Source organism: Lithobates pipiens, unplaced genomic scaffold (genome assembly GCF_037356315.1).
Source record: "Lithobates pipiens isolate NorthernLeopardFrog02 unplaced genomic scaffold, aLitPip1_a1.2 Scaffold_28, whole genome shotgun sequence".
NCBI lineage: Eukaryota > Metazoa > Chordata > Amphibia > Anura > Ranidae > Lithobates > Lithobates pipiens.
The window spans coordinates 4677473-4695846 of NW_027507789.1; the positions used below are offsets into that span (position 1 = coordinate 4677473).

Below are 18374 nucleotides of genomic sequence, written 5' to 3' on the forward strand. Positions count from 1 at the left end.
ATATATATATATATATATATATATATATATATATATATATATATATATATATATATATATATATATATATATATATATATATATATATATATATTGTGACAGAGCGAGGCTCTGTCCCTATAAAATTGGAGGAAAAAGGGATCTCCAACCCTGTGTCCAGGTCTGGATGATAACGAGCAGGGTGTGTGCCCAGCTGCAGACAGGCCATATAATGAAAGGATGTTGGGAGTAGAGTGTGAGGGATGGTGGAGTGGAGTAGCTTGAAGCTGTGTGCGTCCAAAGAGCCCAAAGCTGTGTGCGTTGAAGGGTTGAAGCTGTGTGCGTCCAAGGAGTCCAAAGCTGTGTGTTAAAGGGCTTGAAGCTGTGTGCGTCCAAGGAGCCTAAGACTGTGTGTGTCCAAGCAGTTTGGTGGACGGAGCAAGTACCTATAGCAGCACTACTGCTGAAGAGTAGCCAGGTGAGCTAGCATTTTCATTTGGATTTTTTGTGTGTATTTAATGTAAGCTTGGACCCCTGCGTGGGATTTCTGGATGGACTAATATTTTGTTTTCTTATAATAAACGTGGGCTACCAGGCCCTTAACCATAAACGCCTGCCTGATGTGAACTAAAATTGCATCTACCAATTGAGCTAAACACCCCAATGTTACTATATATATATATATATATATATATATATATATATATATATATATATATTGGATTTATTTGAAAAATGGTGGGAATGTGGGTTTTATTTTTTTTTTTTAATATATTAAAAAAAAAATTATATAAACCCACATTTCCACCATTTTTCAAATAAATCCAATAAAAAAAAAAAAAAAATATATATATATATATATATATATATATTTATATATTGATTTATTTGAAAAATGGTGGAAATGTGGGTTTTATTTTCATTAGCGGACAGATTGTTGAGCACATTAGCGGAGTCTCAGGTCTGGGTGGGCCGTCGTTCTCTCATGTGCTGAGGTGGGATAAAAGTTGCGTTCCCGTCAGGTCATGGTGCGGTTAGCCGGCGTCTCCTGGGCTGCGGCGTAGATGCACTGAACTGTAGAGTATAAAAGGCAAAGACTCTTTAACGCTTTACCTACTGGATGCTTCCATCAACCCATCCATCCGTACTGCGACCACAACAATTTTAAGAAAAGATCACCCTTTTTACATTACAGCATAAGCACTCAACCCGTGGCCCTCCAGCTGTTTCAGAATTACAAATCCCATGAGCCATTGCAAGGCTGACAGTTACAAGCATGACTCCCAAAGGTAGGGGCATGATGGGACTTGTAGTTCCACAACAGCTGGAGGGCCAAAGATTAAACATTCATGCTTTACAGGATGGAACTACCGCAAAACAGGAAGTGGTTTATCCTTTCTGGATACAACACCATTGGTGGTTTGTAGATTGTAGCCCCTCCCTGGGCACAGTGATGGCGGGGACACCGGGGATTTAGTACATAAGATGCATTTTATCAGAAAGATATATAGTCCGCCTGTTTTATACAAGTGTTCTAGTTTATTGAGGGGTAGATGGCAGTGCTGCTGTTTGTGGTAGCAGCTGGGAGATTGTAAAAGCATGGTTCAGCCATGGGGCTTTACGCCCAGCCACTACTACTTCTAATCAGGGGCCCCGTCTACACCCATGGCAGTTCCAATTCTTCTTCTTCTTTTTTTTTTTTTTTTTTTAATTGTCTTAAATCTGTGGTGTTGAGTGGGAAAAGACGGCATGGAAGGCACATAATCTAATGCATGAATTAAAGTGATATTGTTTATTCATAAACAAAGTAAACGAGTACAAAGACATTACTACAAATTCATAAAAACTTGGTTACAAGATATTCATTAAGAATTAGGGTAATTATGTCCATACAAATACAAATGTGCCTTGCCGCTTCCTTTGATGGAACCCGGGGAAATGCAGACCATTGTGTTCCATTGTGTTCCCTGGTCCCCGCCCTCTGTACAGGTGTAGCACTGTGAAAGGCCTGCTGAATCTGGCATTTATGGATAATGTTGAACTTCTGGTAAAGGGAAATGGAATTAAAAACTGGCACGTGTATGGAGATGGGTGCCCACCATGAGCTCCGAGTCCCGGAGTGCCTGTTGGGGTCCGCGAGGCTTCCAGATCCGCACTGCTTGGGCGTTTGATGCCGCCTCTCCTGTCCGCTCAGGGGTTAACACTTAAAGAGACAGTCTAAATAATTTAAAGCCCTCCTGTGCAGCGTGCCGGGGAGCCTCACGCAGGATTCTTCTGCCTCAGTGTCTTTGGAAGTTATTCTATCTGACAAGTCTTCCATTCTTCTAAATATCCATCGCTTGGCGGCTCCCGTGTCCCGAGCGTTTCGTGTGAAGGCCTCGTCTGCTGGGTGCCCTCTTATCCCAGACGCAGCCGGCCTGCAATATTCATGAGATGATGAGAGAGCGAGTGAAGGGGCCACGCTGGACGGCTCAGGGAAACAAAAGAACACCCGGGAGAAGAGTCAATTTTTAAAAAGACTTAAAAAAAAATAAAAAATAATTGATCATCCAATTGAGATCAATAGATCATTCTGAGCTGAACTCCGGCATTAGCAAATATTGCCTAGGTGAGACTTCCTTTAATAGACCGCTCACTGCTGCCCTCTCTCCTTGTGTTAGGGGACCGGTCTTGTCTCCGCCCCCTTCTGTAGTTTTAGCAGAGTGTAGTGGGTGGAGCCTGCTGAGCCCATAGCTTTGCTCACTCTCCTTGTGCATGGTGACTGGTCTGATCTCCACCCCCTCATGTAGTAGGTAGAGCCTGTTGGGCCCCTCCCACAGCTCTGCTCTCTCTCCTTGTGAATGGTGACTGGTCTAGTCTCTGTCCCCTCCTGTAGTTTTCTGTAGTGGGTGGAGCCAACTGGGCCCCTCCCACAGCTCGGCTCTCTCTCCTTGTGAATGGTGACTGGTCTAGTCTCCGCCCCCTCCTTTAGTTTTCTGTAGTGGGTGGAGCCAACTGGGCCCCTCCCACAGCTCTGCTCTCTCTCCTTGTGAATGGTGACTGGTCTAGTCTCTGTCCCCTCCTGTAGTTTTCTGTAGTGGGTGGAGTCAACTGGGCCCCTCCCACAGCTCGGCTCTCTCTCCTTGTGCATGGTGACTGGTCTAGTCTCCGCCCCCTCCTTTAGTTTTCTGTAGTGGGTGGAGCCAACTGGGCCCCTCCCACAGCTCTGCTCTCTCTCCTTGTGCAGGGTGACTGGTCTAGTCTCCGCCCCTCCTGTAGTTTTCTGTAGTGGGTGGGGCCAACTGGGCCCCTCCCACAGCTCTGCTCTCTCTCCTTGTGCAGGGGGACTGGTCTAGTCTCCACCCCCTCCTGCAGTTTTCTGTAGTGGGTGGAGCCAGCTGGGCCCCTCCCACAGCTCTACACTCTCTCCTTGTGTGGGGGACTGGTCCTGTCTCCGTCCCCCTCCTGTAGTTTTCTGTAGTGGGCGGAGCCTGCTGTTTCCCCTCCCACACCTCTGCTTAGGCTATGTACAGCACAGTGATGATGTCACATCTACATTTACAAGGTAATATCTGGGTTTGCAAAGTCATTTGCCTGGAGTGTAGCTTTAAAAAAGTTTATTTTTTCTTTCTGTTTTATGGAGTGGGGGATGGTATTACTCTGTGCTGGGTTGTATCACTGTGTCCCTGCCAGTGTGATTGACCTTCACTTCCTGTCCTGGGGACACACCACAAAGTTAAAGGAAATTTATCCAAAATGAGGGGAAAAAAATGTCATGTGATTCAATTATCTCATGAGAGATTTTTAGGTGAAGTGAGCCCCCTCTTAGCTCTCACAAGTGTGCCTATTGGAGAATGTCATCACTGTATTATTATGATGTCATCACTGGATTAATATGATGTCATCACTGGGTCTCTGTGCTTCTCTAGGCAATGCAGGCAGATCATGGCTGGTGGGAGGGGCCGGCAGGGGGCTGTCCATAGCTTTCTGAAAACATCCCAGCCCCCGGCCTCACCACCACTCTGAGGAGTCCTCAGTGCAAGCAGTGGGAGGAGTTATGCAAATATCAAACTGCATTGATAGGTGAAGGAGGAGTCTGGAGGAGGGGCCGTTCCTAGGCAAGCTGCAGGCAGGTAACGCCAACATGTGATTCTGAGCCTCCATGATTGGAAGAACTGAAATCCAATGAAGGAAAGGGGCAAAGAAAGGACAATCAAGCTGGGGAGGAAAGTGCTAAATGATGCTGGATGTCCTCCAGCCAGGAAATGAGACGGGGCTCTATCTGACTTGCTGCAGCTTCTAAAGCTCACAGTGTGCAGTGAAATTGGAGGAAGTCATTTCAGTCCAGTAGAGGAGGCGGTACACCTGTGCGAGACTGAAGGGCGGGGGAGGTGCGATTCCATGTCACACGCATGGCGGATTTTGTATCCGTCCGATCCTCCCATATAATCCCTGTGTGCGTCCCGGGTGCCCCCCCCTGGCTTAGTGTGACACCAGCTGGAATCCTCCTATTCAATGGCAGGAGGCCGGCTGTGTCTACGCAGCACAATTCCACGGGCCATGAATGGGGGGCGCCGGACGCCTGTCCTCACCGCTGACGAAATCTCCGTCCCCCCCTAATCCTTTAAGCTCCGGATAGATGGCTATCTTTGGCGATGACCCGTGTCACCGGAGTGCCCCGAGGTCACCGGGGTCACCGGCGGAGGAATGCCGCGCCTGAAAATGAAAGTGTGCGTCAGCGCCTCCCGAAGGATAGACACAGGAAAAATATTCATCTATCAAAGGCAAATGTATCTCATTGCGTGTTACATACAATGTAACAGACGGGCTGTTCATTATGAGGGGTTCCCACCATCCCTGTGCTGAGTTCCCGGGTCTGTACACCCGCTGTGCCCATTATGAGGGGTTCCCACCATCCCTGTGCTGAGTTCCCGTGTCTGCACACCCGCTGTGCCCATTATGAGGAGTTCCCACCATCCCTGTGCTGAGTTCCCGGGTCTATACACCCGCTGTGCCCATTATGAGGGGTTCCCACCATCCCTGTGCTGAGTTCCCAGGTCTGTACACCCGCTGTGCCCATTATGAGGGGTTCCCACCATCCCTGTGCTGAGTTCCCGGGTCTATACACCCGCTGTGCCCATTATGAGGGGTTTCCACCATCCCTGTGCTGAGTTCCCGGGTCTGTACACCCGCTGTGCCCATTATGAGGGGTTCCCACCATCCCTGTGCTGAGTTCCCAGGTCTGTACACCCGCTGTGCCCATTATGAGGGGTTCCCACCATCCCTGTGCTGAGTTCCCGTGTCTGTACACCCGCTGTGCCCATTATGAGGGGTTCCCACCATCCCTGTGCTGAGTTCCCGTGTCTGTACACCCGCTGTGCCCATTATGAGGGGTTCCCACCATCCCTGTGCTGAGTTCCCGGGTCTGTACACCCGCTGTGCCCATTATGAGGGGTTCCCACCATCCCTGTGCCGAGTTCCCGGGTCTGTACACCCGCTGTGCCCATTATGAGGGGTTCCCACCATCCCTGTGCTGAGTTCCTGGGTCTGTACACCCGCTGTGCCCATTATGAGGGGTTCCCACCATCCCTGTGCCGAGTTCCCGGGTCTGTACACCCGCTGTGCCCATTATGAGGGGTTCCCACCATCCCTGTGCTGAGTTCCCGGGTCTGTACACCCGCTGTGCCCATTATGAGGGATTCCCACCATCCCTGTGCTGAGTTCCCGGGTCTGTACACCCGCTGTGCCCATTATATGGGGTTCCCACCATCCCTGTGCTGAGTTCCCGGGTCTGTACACCCGCTGTGCTCATTATGAGGGGTTCCCACCATCCCTGTGCTGACTTCCCGGGTCTGTACACCCGCTGTGCCCATTATGAGGGGTTCCCACCATCCCTGTGCTGAGTTCCCGGGTCTGTACACCCGCTGTGCTCATTATGAGGGGTTCCCACCATCCCTGTGCTGAGTTCCTGGGTCTGTACACCCACTGTGCCCATTATGAGGGGTTCCCACCATCCCTGTGCTGAGTTCCCGGGTCTGTACACCCGCTGTCCCCATTATGAGGGGTTCCCACCATCCCTGTGCTTAGTGCCTGGGTCTGTGCCCATTATGAGGGGGAAGTAATTGGCGGCAGAGCTGTCTTTGTCCTGTGCAGTCACCGTTGGCCGTCTGGCGGGGTCAGGTGACTCCTGGCTGCACCTATATTTACTCGGCAGATATCTCATTCTCCAGACTGCCGTGGGCAGAGATCAGACGTCTGGTCCTTCCGCTGCCCATAATAAAACTGTATGTGTGCCACTGCCCAGACCTATAAAAGGCTGTGGCTTAAAGTGACCCTGTCATGAGAAAAGGATGGCGGCCGCCATTCCTCCGAACCCAATACTTATACAGTCAGTAAAGTCATCAATTCTTATTTTCATACTGAAGCCCTTCTATCACAATGACGGCCAGAGAAATGGGAGCCACAATGCTGTCATTGCCACATGTTTCAGGCACTGGGATCCACAATCCTTACCCCAGTGCGGTTAGCCTCATACAGACAGTACTTTGGTCTCTCCTCTCTTAGCGGATGAGTTGATTGGTCCAGCTCGCTGGAAAATCGCCAGTATGATAATGAGCCCCTCCCACTTTTCTTTCCCAAGGACTCCAGGATGGTCTGATCGTCCACCAATATCGATTGAAGTTGTTGGGTGTTCCCTGCTGTAAACCAGATGTTCATCTGCAGCCCCATGTTTGTCATGTATAGAAGGATAAACAAAGTATCAATCAGAGATCGAATGTTACAAACGGTCCTTCACTTGAAAACAATCATTCGATGCAGCAAAATCCTTCATTTACATCCAAGACAAACTATTTGTTTGCAAAAAAATAAAAAATTTCTTAATGTAACCGCCCTAAATTCCTGGGAAAATCTGAATCAAAACCATTGTATCAAATAATTATATTGTAAAACCCCATATGACCCAATTACCCCCCCCCCCTCCGTACAGGGCTCTCCCTTTTCCTCAGTGCCGGCTTCCCCCTGTTCCCCCGGTACCGAGTTGTCCCCCTTTCCCCCTTTTTAAAACCATTGTATCAAATAATTATATTGTAAAACCCCCATGACCCAATTACCCACCCCCAGTACAGGGCTCTCCCTTTCCCCTCGTTGCCCCCCGCTTTCCTCCGGTGTCGAGTTGCCCCCCGCTTTCCTCCGGTGCCGAGTTGCCCCCCGCTTTCCTCCGGTGCCGAGTTGCCCCCCGCTTTCCTCCGGTGCCGAGTTGCCCCCCGCTTTCCTCCGGTGTCGAGTTGCCCCCGCTTTCCTCCGCTGCCGAGTTGCTCCCCCGGTGCCGAGTTGCTCCCCCGGTGCCGAGTTGCTCCCCCGGTGCCGAGTTGCTCCCCCGGTGCCGAGTTGCTCCCCCGGTGCCGAGTTGGCCCCCCTTTCCCCCGGTGCGCCGAGTTGGCCCCCCTTTCCCCCGGTGCGCCGAGTTGGCCCCCCTTTCCCCCGGTGCGCCGAGTTGGCCCCCCTTTCCCCCGGTGCGCCGAGTTGGCCCCCCGTTCCCCCGGTGCGCCGAGTTGGCCCCCCGTTCCCCCGGTGCGCCGAGTTGGCCCTCTCTTCCTCCAGTACAGGCACTGCTGAGAAGTTCCAACCCATCTCCTTTTCCTGATGCCGTTTTTTTTTTTTTTTTTTTTTAATTATCTCTATTACGGCTATAAGAGGATCGGCATTACCCACAATGCACGGCGGTCTGCGGCGGACAGGCTGAGGGTCCGGACGCTGTTCTCTCCTGCCGTAGAGCCACTTCATTGCAATTAATGTGGCTCCTTGTGGCATCTTGTAGCCTCTCATGGTGAGACCATCGGCTCAGCGCGTTTTGTAGTGCGGCCTGTAAATGGCGAGATTTCTCTTCTTCTTTTTTCTGTGATCTTTTTGTAACGATCGTAAAACTTCAGAAAACAGGAAATGTAAGAGAATTGAGAATTTTCTCTAGAAAAAAAAAAAATGTGGCTGAGTCAGAATCGGAGAGCTTATTTATTACAAGCGTCTATCTACCGCCAACGATTTACACAGCGCTGTACAGTCCTTGCACCTAGGAGCTTACAATCTAATGTCTCTATCCCATCGAACCTACCAACATGTCTTTGTAATGCTGGTGGAAACCCATCGGAGTACAGGGAGGACATGCATACTCCATGCAGATGGTGTCCTGGCTGGGATGTGAGCGGAGGACCTCGGTGCTGCAAGGCAAGACTTGGAGGTTCCGGCTCTTTCCTGCTCTGTCCAAAAAAATAAAGTTCTGGCTGGAGTTGGGCTTTGACGCCAAACTCAATGCAGATGTACACTTCTGCATTTGGATCGCTCTTCAGAGGCATTTTATTGCCCCACCTCCCAGCCCTTATTTGAATACGCCCTTAGACCCCTTTCACACTGGGGCGTTTTTCAGGCGTTTTTCATGCGCTTTAGCGTTAAAAAAAGCGCCTGAAAGAAGCTGCAACTGCAATCCCAATGTAAAAGCCCGAGTGCTTTCACACCAAGGCGCTGCGCTGGCAGAGCGTCAAAAAAAAGTCCTGCAAGTAGCTTCTTTGCAGCGCTTTTGGAGCGGTAAATACAACGCTCCTAAAACGCCCCTTCCCATTGAAATCAATGGGAAGCGCTTGTAAAACGCCCGAAAAACGCTATTGGCAGCAGCGTTTTGTGGGCGCTTTTAACCCTTTATTTGGCCACTAGCAGGGGTTAAAAGCGCCCCATTAACGCTCAAAAAACGCTGGTAAAGCGCTGCTAGTTTAAGCGGCGCTTTCCGAGCAATTTTCGGGCGCTGACATTTCACATTGGGACTGCAGATGAGGCTTCTTTCAAGCGCTTTACAGGCGCTTTTTTAACGCTAAAGCGCATGAAAAACTCTTGAAAAACGCCCCAGTGTGAAAGGGGTCTTAATCTCTTGGCAGGTGATCCTTAATGCCGAGCACATTTGTCTACCAGAATGTAAACCTCACTTTGCCAAGAAGGCGCGCCCTGCGTACTCCCGGCGCAGTTACTGGTGGCTAACGGAAAGCTTTCCGATCATGTGACCACTGTGGCAGCCAATTATGCCAGTCACATGACTTGTGGACACTCATTAATATTAGAAGAAAAGAGGTTTAATCTTAAACTACGTAGAGGGTTCTTTACTGTAAGAGCGGTTAGGATGTGGAATTCCCTTCCACAGGCGGTGGTCTCAGCGGGGGGGGCATCGATAGTTTCAAAAAACGATTACATAAGCACCTGAATGACCGCAACATACAGAGATATACAATGTAATACTGACATATAATCACACACAGAGGTTGGACTTGATGGACTTGTGTCTTTTTTTTTCAACCTCATCTACTATATAACTATGAGCATAAACCCCGCCTCCCGGCATCGGAAACCCCCTAAAGGACCGGCGGGTGCCGGCATCACGGAGACTAAATAATTAATGTAACAATTAATACATCAGTAACTCTTAAATAGAAGCAGCGTAAGTACCTGAAAGATGACCTCATCGCTGTGCTGCTTCTCCTTTCACTGTCCAGTCACAGGTTGGGGGCTCGTCCGGGATGAAGTGGGCTCAGAGGATTGAACGATGTGACCTCTAATGGCAGAAAAAAAAAGTGCTATGGGGGGGGGGGGGGGGGGGGGCAGGATCTTTGTATTGAAGGTGATTATTGCAGCAAAAGCTAGTTTTGTTGTTTTTTTTTTTTTTTTTTCTTTTTAATGGGACTTTAATTTCTTTCACTTGGCTGGAGTTCTGCTTTTAATATTAAAAATATGAAACGATAAGAATTTCTTTAACTGGTAAGATTTCCACTTTTAACCGCAGTATGTATTGCCAGAAGGCGATGACGGCCAATTCCCCCCCCCCCCCCCCTCCGGGAGAGCTGGCAGCAGGACCGGGCATCACTTGTCATGGCGTCTTCCTGTTATCGGGGGTGGAGTTTTTGGGGTGGAATAGGAGGGCTGCCTTTAAGGACAAAAATAACGCGGTTCTGTAATAATAATAATTATTACATCATTAACTCTATTAAATAGAAGCAGCAGAAGTACCTGAACATGACCAGTGGGCTTCCTGTACAGCAGAGCTCAGACAGGGAGAAGTGGAAGCAGTGTAAAGAGCCGTTTAGTTGACATGCTGATAGGAGGAGACAGCAGAGTGACGAGCTCATCACTGTGTCTGCGTCTCCTTTTTATGATCCAATCACAGGTTGGGGGCTGGTCCGGGATGAAGTTGGATCAGAAGAAGTAGATTGAATGATGTGGTCTATCAGACACCTAGTGGCAGAAAAAAGTACTGTCTCTGGATTGAAGGTGACTATTGCAGCATATTTAATCTTTTTTAATGGGCCTTTTATTTCTATCTTGTTTTTGGCCGGAGTTGTTCTTTTAATATTTTAAAATCTGAAACGAGAAGAATGAGAATTTCTTGTTATGGAAAATCTTAATTTTTTTTTTTTTATTCTGCTTTCTGTATCTCTCCAGCTGGGGTGAGATTTTAACCCCTGCTGTGCTGCAGTATAAGAGGCAGGACTTGCCAGAAGGCAATCATGGCACACCCCCCCCCCCCCCCCACCCCGGAGAGCTGGCAGCAAGGAGCGGGCATGGCTTGGCATGGCGTCTTCCTGTTATCGGAGGATGAATTCCTGGGGGGGAGGGGGAGGAGGAGGACCGCCGCAGCTTCCCGCGATCCTGTATGTGTGTTTATCCTTCTGCTTATCATATTCACCCAATTATAGAGAACGCTCGCCGGATTTAAAGACGTCTAATCCCTCGAAGGCCGCTTACCCTTCTTAGCGCGCGCTTCGCTACACAAAATCTTTATTTAAAAAAAATGAATAATTTTGGAACAAAAAATAAATCCTTCGTTCGTTCTTCTGAAAACTTCAAAGTGGACGCGATAAACAGCAGTGTGATCGTCGTTCTTCACCTTTTATCATTTAGGAGCTTTCCCTGAGCTCCAGACCACTGACTGTGCCTAGGCCGAGATGTCATCTGTCTGCTGCAGGCAGGAGGAAGCATTTCCTCAGTCTCCCCTCCCCCAGTGATCAGGCTGTACATTGTAACTTTGTAGAAGGAGGAGGAGGCATTTCCTCAGTCTCCCCCCCCCCCCCCCCCCCCCTCAGTGATCAGGCTGTACATTGTAACTTTGTAGGAGGAGGAGGAGGCATTTCCTCAGTCTCCCCCCCCCCTCAGTGATCAGGCTGTACATTGTAACTTTGTAGAAGGAGGAGGAGTCATTTCCTCAGTCTCCCCTCCCCCAGTGATCAAGCTGTACATTGTAACTTTGTAGAAGGAGGAGGAGTCATTTCCTCAGTCTCCCCTCCCCCAGTGATCAGATTGTACATTGTAACTTTGTAGAAGGAGGAGTCGTCGTCTCCTCAGTCTCCCCTCCCCCAGTGATCAGATTGTACATTGTAACTTTGTAGAAGGAGGAGGAGTCATTTCCTCAGTCTCCTCCCCCAGTGAAGAGGTCAGTAGTATATAGTGCACAGTGCAGAGGTCAGTAGCATGTAAATCACAATGCAGAGGCCAGGCATGTGTAATGCACAGTGCAGAGGTCAAAGATCAGGAGGAAGTAATGCAGAGTCCAGAAATATGTAACATACTCCGAGGTAAGAAGTAGTTAAGGGAGAGTACAGAGGTCATGAGTAAATAATCGGAGTGCCAGCATCAGTAGCAGGTAAAGCGGGGTTCAGATGTAAGTAGTATGTATTTGTATTTGAGTGCAGGGGTCAGTAGTTTGTAGTGTAGAGGCCATTAGTAGCTAGTGCCAAGTGCAGAGGTCAGTAGTATGTAGTGCTGAGTGCATGGTCAGTAGTGTGTAACGCAGTGCATAGGTCAGTAGTGACGCAGAGTTCCCAGGTCAGTAGTATGTAATGCAAAGTGCAGAGGTCAGCAGTATTTTTAATGCACAGTGCAGAGGTCAGAAGAATGTAAAGCAGAATTCATAGGTCAGTAGTGTGTAATGCACAATGCAGAGGTCAGCAGTATGTAACGCAGAGTGCAGAGATCAGGCGTAAGTAATGGAGAGGCCTGAGGTATGCAACACCATGCTCAGAGGTAATTAGTAGTTGAGACAGAGTGCAGAGGTCAGGAGTAAATAGTCAGAGTGCAAGGGTCAGTAGTAGGTAAAGCAAGGTTCATATGTAGGTAGTATGTATGTAATTGTGTGCAGAGGTCAGTAGTTTTTAGTGCTGAGGCCAAAAATATGTAGTGGCAAGTGCAGGGGTCAGTAGTATGTAACACAGTACATATGTCAGTAGTATGTAACACAGTACATATGTCAGTAGTAAGTGACACAGAGTTTAAAGGTCAGTTGTATGTAATGTAAAGTCCAGGGGTCAGTAGTATTTAATGCACGGTGTAGAGGTCAGTAGTACTGTAACGCCATGCTCAGAGGTAGGTAATGGTTAAGACCGAGTGCAGAGGTAAAGGGTAAGTAATGCAGAGTGCAAGGGTCAGTAGTAGGTAAAGCAGGGTTCATATGTAAGTAGTATTTAGGTAATTGAGTGCAAAGGTCAGTAGTTTCTAATGCCAACTGCAAAGGTCAGTAGTATGTAGTGCTGGGTACAGGGATCCAGTAGTATGTAGTGCTGAGTACAGGGGCCCAGTAGTATGTAGTGCTGAGTACAGGGGCTCCAGTAGTATGTAGTGCTGAGTACACGGGCTCCAGTAGTAGGTAGTGCTGAGTACAGGGGCTCCAGTAGTAGGTAGTGCTGAGTACAGGGGCTCCAGTAGTAGGTAGTGCTGAGTACAGGGGCTCCAGTAGTAGGTAGTGCTGAGTACAGGGGCTCCAGTAGTAGGTAGTGCTGAGTACAGGGGCTCCAGTAGTAGGTAGTGCTGAGTACAGGGGCTCCAGTAGTATGTAGTGCTGAGCACAGGGGCTCCAGTAGTATGTAGTGCTGAGCACAGGGGCTCCAGTAGTATGTAGTGCTGAGCACAGGGGCTCCAGTAGTATGTAGTGCTGAGCACAGGGGCTCCAGTAGTATGTAGTGCTGAGCACAGGGGCTCCAGTAGTATGTAGTGCTGAGCACAGGGGCTCCAGTAGTATGTAGTGCTGAGCACAGGGGCTCCAGTAGTATGTAGTGCTGAGCACAGGGGCTCCAGTAGTATGTAGTGCTGAGCACAGGGGCTCCAGTAGTATGTAGTGCTGAGCACAGGGGCTCCAGTAGTATGTAGTGCTGAGCACAGGGGCTCCAGTAGTATGTAGTGCTGAGCACAGGGGCTCCAGTAGTATGTAGTGCTGAGCACAGGGGCTCCAGTAGTATGTAGTGCTGAGCACAGGGGCTCCAGTAGTATGTAGTGCTGAGCACAGGGGCTCCAGTAGTATGTAGTGCTGAGCACAGGGGCTCCAGTAGTATGTAGTGCTGAGCACAGGGGCTCCAGTAGTATGTAGTGCTGAGCACAGGGGCTCCAGTAGTATGTAGTGCTGAGCACAGGGGCTCCAGTAGTATGTAGTGCTGAGCACAGGGGCTCCAGTAGTATGTAGTGCTGAGCACAGGGGCTCCAGTAGTATGTAGTGCTGAGCACAGGGGCTCCAGTAGTATGTAGTGCTGAGCACAGGGGCTCCAGTAGTATGTAGTGCTGAGCACAGGGGCTCCAGTAGTATGTAGTGCTGAGCACAGGGGCTCCAGTAGTAGGTAGTGCTGAGCACAGGGGCTCCAGTAGTAGGTAGTGCTGAGCACAGGGGCTCCAGTAGTAGGTAGTGCTGAGCACAGGGGCTCCAGTAGTAGGTAGTGCTGAGCACAGGGGCTCCAGTAGTAGGTAGTGCTGAGCACAGGGGCTCCAGTAGTAGGTAGTGCTGAGCACAGGGGCTCCAGTAGTAGGTAGTGCTGAGCACAGGGGCTCCAGTAGTAGGTAGTGCTGAGCACAGGGGCTCCAGTAGTAGGTAGTGCTGAGCACAGGGGCTCCAGTAGTAGGTAGTGCTGAGCACAGGGGCTCCAGTAGTAGGTAGTGCTGAGCACAGGGGCTCCAGTAGTAGGTAGTGCTGAGCACAGGGGCTCCAGTAGTAGGTAGTGCTGAGCACAGGGGCTCCAGTAGTAGGTAGTGCTGAGCACAGGGGCTCCAGTAGTAGGTAGTGCTGAGCACAGGGGCTCCAGTAGTAGGTAGTGCTGAGCACAGGGGCTCCAGTAGTAGGTAGTGCTGAGCACAGGGGCTCCAGTAGTAGGTAGTGCTGAGCACAGGGGCTCCAGTAGTATGTAGTGCTGAGCACAGGGGCTCCAGTAGTATGTAGTGCTGAGCACAGGGGCTCCAGTAGTATGTAGTGCTGAGCACAGGGGCTCCAGTAGTATGTAGTGCTGAGCACAGGGGCTCCAGTAGTATGTAGTGCTGAGCACAGGGGCTCCAGTAGTATGTAGTGCTGAGCACAGGGGCTCCAGTAGTATGTAGTGCTGAGCACAGGGGCTCCAGTAGTATGTAGTGCTGAGCACAGGGGCTCCAGTAGTATGTAGTGCTGAGCACAGGGGCTCCAGTAGTATGTAGTGCTGAGCACAGGGGCTCCAGTAGTATGTAGTGCTGAGCACAGGGGCTCCAGTAGTATGTAGTGCTGAGCACAGGGGCTCCAGTAGTATGTAGTGCTGAGCACAGGGGCTCCAGTAGTATGTAGTGCTGAGCACAGGGGCTCCAGTAGTATGTAGTGCTGAGCACAGGGGCTCCAGTAGTATGTAGTGCTGAGCACAGGGGCTCCAGTAGTATGTAGTGCTGAGCACAGGGGCTCCAGTAGTATGTAGTGCTGAGCACAGGGGCTCCAGTAGTATGTAGTGCTGAGCACAGGGGCTCCAGTAGTATGTAGTGCTGAGCACAGGGGCTCCAGTAGTATGTAGTGCTGAGCACAGGGGCTCCAGTAGTATGTAGTGCTGAGCACAGGGGCTCCAGTAGTATGTAGTGCTGAGCACAGGGGCTCCAGTAGTATGTAGTGCTGAGCACAGGGGCTCCAGTAGTATGTAGTGCTGAGCACAGGGGCTCCAGTAGGTTGTGTTTGGGTATTTGGGGCTGTTTGTCGCTCTCACGTCTTTCTCTTTAATGAATTTTCTTTTCTCCTGCAGCCTCCGGTGTCTGAGCAGAGCAGCCTCAGTTCCTCGCCCTCCTCCCCGCAGACAGATGGAGGACAGAGCTTTGTACAGGAACACTTCCAGGCTCAGTACAGGTGAGGAGTAATTAGAGGAGTGCGACGTCACTCTGCGGGGTTCTGCCTTAACCCTCCGCACACTGCCCTGCGTCTTTTACATGTTTCCAGCATTTGCATTAAAACATTGATTCAAATATCCTGCAATACGTGTTCAGGCTGGACAAGTGCGTCACAGTGATCCCTCCCCCTTCCATCCAACCAATCCCTACTCTACTGTGCAAGACGCCAAATACTACACTTTGATGGACACATAGTGCCAATACGGGTCAGACAGACATGGGGGGGAGGAGTAGATGGTTTTTATTGATAAGCAGGTATTTTTATTTGTGGGAGGAAATTTATTTGTTACTACTGACCTCTGCACATTGTATTACATACTACTGACCTCTGCACATTGTACTACATACTACTGACCTCTGCACATTGTATTACATACTACTGACCTCTGAACCCTGTGTCACTACTGACCGATGTACTCTGTTACATACGACCAACGCTGCACTCAATTACATACATACTACTGACCCTTTTCACTCTGCATTGCTTACTCCTGATCTCTGCACTCTGACTTAACTAGTGCTTACCCCTGAGCATGGTGTTACATAGTCTGAGCTCATTACTTGCTACTGACCCCTGCACTGTTACTTACTCCTGACCTCTGCACTCTGTTTTAACATACTACTGACACCGGTAGTGTGCACTACACTTCTGGCTTCCGCATTCTGTATTACATACTACTAACCCTTGAATTTTACTTTACATACTACTGACCTCTGCATTGTTACTCCTGACCTCTGAACTCTGTGTTATATACTACTGATTCTGCAATGTGCATTATTTACTCCTGACCCCTGCTATCTGTGTTGCCTGCTATTGACCCATGCACTATGCGTTACCTACTCCTAATCTCTACGCTGTACATTACTTACTCCTGACCCTTGCACTCTATGTTACATATTACAGATCGCTGAAGTCTTACTTCTGACCCCTGTACTCTGTGTTACTCCTTATCTTTGGACCCAGCATTACATACCACTGACCTCTGCATTCTGCTTTACACCTAACTCCTTCACTCATTATTACTTACTCCTGAACTTTGCACTGTGCGTTACTTACTCCTGACCTTTGCATTCTTCATAACTTCTGACTCCCGCACTCTGCCTTTCTTTCTCTTGATCTCGGCACTCTTCATTACATAATACTGACCCTTGCATTCTGCGCTACTCCTAACCCCTGTACTCTGTGTTACTCCTTAACTCTAGCCCAAGCAATACATACTACTGACCTCTACATTCTACTTTACTCCTAACTCCTTCACTCTGTTACATACTCCTGACCTCTGCGCTCTACATTACATACTCCTGACCTCTGCGCTCTACATTACATACTCCTGACCTCTGCGCTCTACGTTACATACTCCTGACCTCTGCGCTCTACGTTACATACTCCTGACCTCTGCGCTCTACGTTACATACTCCTGACCTCTACGTTACATACTCCTGACCTCTGCGCTCTATGTTACATACTCCTGACCTCTACGTTACATACTCCTGACATCTGCGCTCTACGTTACATACTCCTTTACCACTGACAGGGGAGCTTACAATGATCAGCTTTTATTCATGTAAATCCTTCATCCAAAAAAAAAATTTTTTTAACTGATTATAAAGTGTGAGCTGGAGTGTTGCTTTAATTTGTTAGTATAAAAAATCTGCTGTTCAAAGGTGCCCCCTGTGCTCCTTCATCCAGAGTGGGGGGGGGAGGGGGGGGCTATAATACAGGAGGTGTGTAACTGACCAGATCATCGGGTGAAAACAGAGGGGATAAGGGCTAAAAAAAGACGAATGCAGCCGCCACGTCTATTGATTGGTAAACTGCAGTGTGTTCCATTTTTGGGTTTGGGGTTTTTACGGCTTTTGATCGGGAAGTTGAGTTGGTCTTTTGGGAACTTTGAGGATGAATTGCTGCGCAGTGCAAGTAGCTGGACAGGTCGGGGGGTGTGGCTTATTATAAATCTCTTTTATTGATGGTAACAATGTAACTTTCTCCTCCATCGTGGGGGATGGGAGGTTGCGGGATAATAACAGTTGGGAAAGGAAGATGTTTGCAGGCCGGGGGCAGATCTGGATCCCCAGAGACGGGACAACGCGGTGACTCAGATCTTCACCGGTCCTGGCGGGGGGCCACACCGCTATAATTACCACCAGACACCTCGTCTGCCTCCGCGGCTCCGCCCCCTCTAAGTATAGGGCTGGCTGCTTTTGTCTTCTCTTCATATTTTACCATTCTTGTGTTCAGCAATAACACAATTGTGTAGGGAACGTCTAGAAAACCCCAAGAGAGGAAGAGGGAGGTTGCAGCAGGCAATGCACTCTATGAAAGACCTTTTTGGATTTCTGTCTGTGCCCCTGTGGGGAAGATTGCCCCATCATTGGTGTCAGTGGGAGGAATACTGCCCCATCATTGGTGTCAGTGGGAGGAATAGTGCCCCATCATTGGTGTCAGTGGAATGAATAGTGCCCCGTCATTGGTGTCAGTGGGAGGAATAGTGCCCCATCATTGGTGTCAGTGGAATGAATAGTGCCCCGTCATTGGTGTCAGTGGGAGGAATAGTGCCCCATCATTGGTGTCAGTGGAATGAATAGTGCCCCGTCATTGGTGTCAGTGGGAGGAATAGTGCCCCGTCATTGGTGTCAGTGGGAGGAATAGTGCCCCATCATTGGTGTCAGTGGGAGGAATAGTGCCCCATCATTGGTGTCAGTGGGAGGAATAGTGCCCCGTCATTGGTGTCAGTGGGAGGAATAGTGCCCCGTCATTGGTGTCAGTGGGAGGAATAGTGCCCCATCATTGGTATCAGAGGAGGGAATAGTGCCCCATCATTGGTGTCAGTGGGAGGAATAGTGCCCCATCATTGGTATCAGAGGAGGGAATAGTGCCCCATCATTGGTGTCAGTGGGAGGAATAGTGCCCCATCATTGGTGTCAGTGGGAGGAATAGTGCCCCATCATTGGTATCAGAGGAGGGAATAGTGCCCCATCATTGGTATCAGTGGGAGGAATAGTGCCCCGTCATTGGTGTCAGTGGGAGGAATAGTGCCCCGTCATTGGTGTCAGTGGGAGGAATAGTGCCCTGTCATTGGTGTCGGTGGGAGGAATAGTGCCCCATCATTGGTGTCGGTGGGAGGAATAGTGCCCCATCATTGGTGTCAGTGGGAGGAATAGTGCCCCATCATTGGTGTCAGTGGGAGGAATAGTGCCCCATCATTGGTGTCAGTGGGAGGAATAGTGCCCCATCA

The 18374-nt window shown here is 49.5% G+C and overlaps 1 protein-coding gene across 1 annotated transcript in view; it reads left to right on the top strand.

The window, feature by feature from the left end:
• Positions 1-18374, top strand: part of USP43 (ubiquitin specific peptidase 43) — a 77318-nt gene that overhangs the window by 35562 nt on the left and 23382 nt on the right. Inside the window, exon 3 of the mRNA XM_077458596.1 lies at positions 14997-15097. Within this exon, the coding sequence (XP_077314722.1) occupies positions 14997-15097 (101 nt within the window). The remainder of the gene's footprint in view (positions 1-14996; positions 15098-18374) is intronic.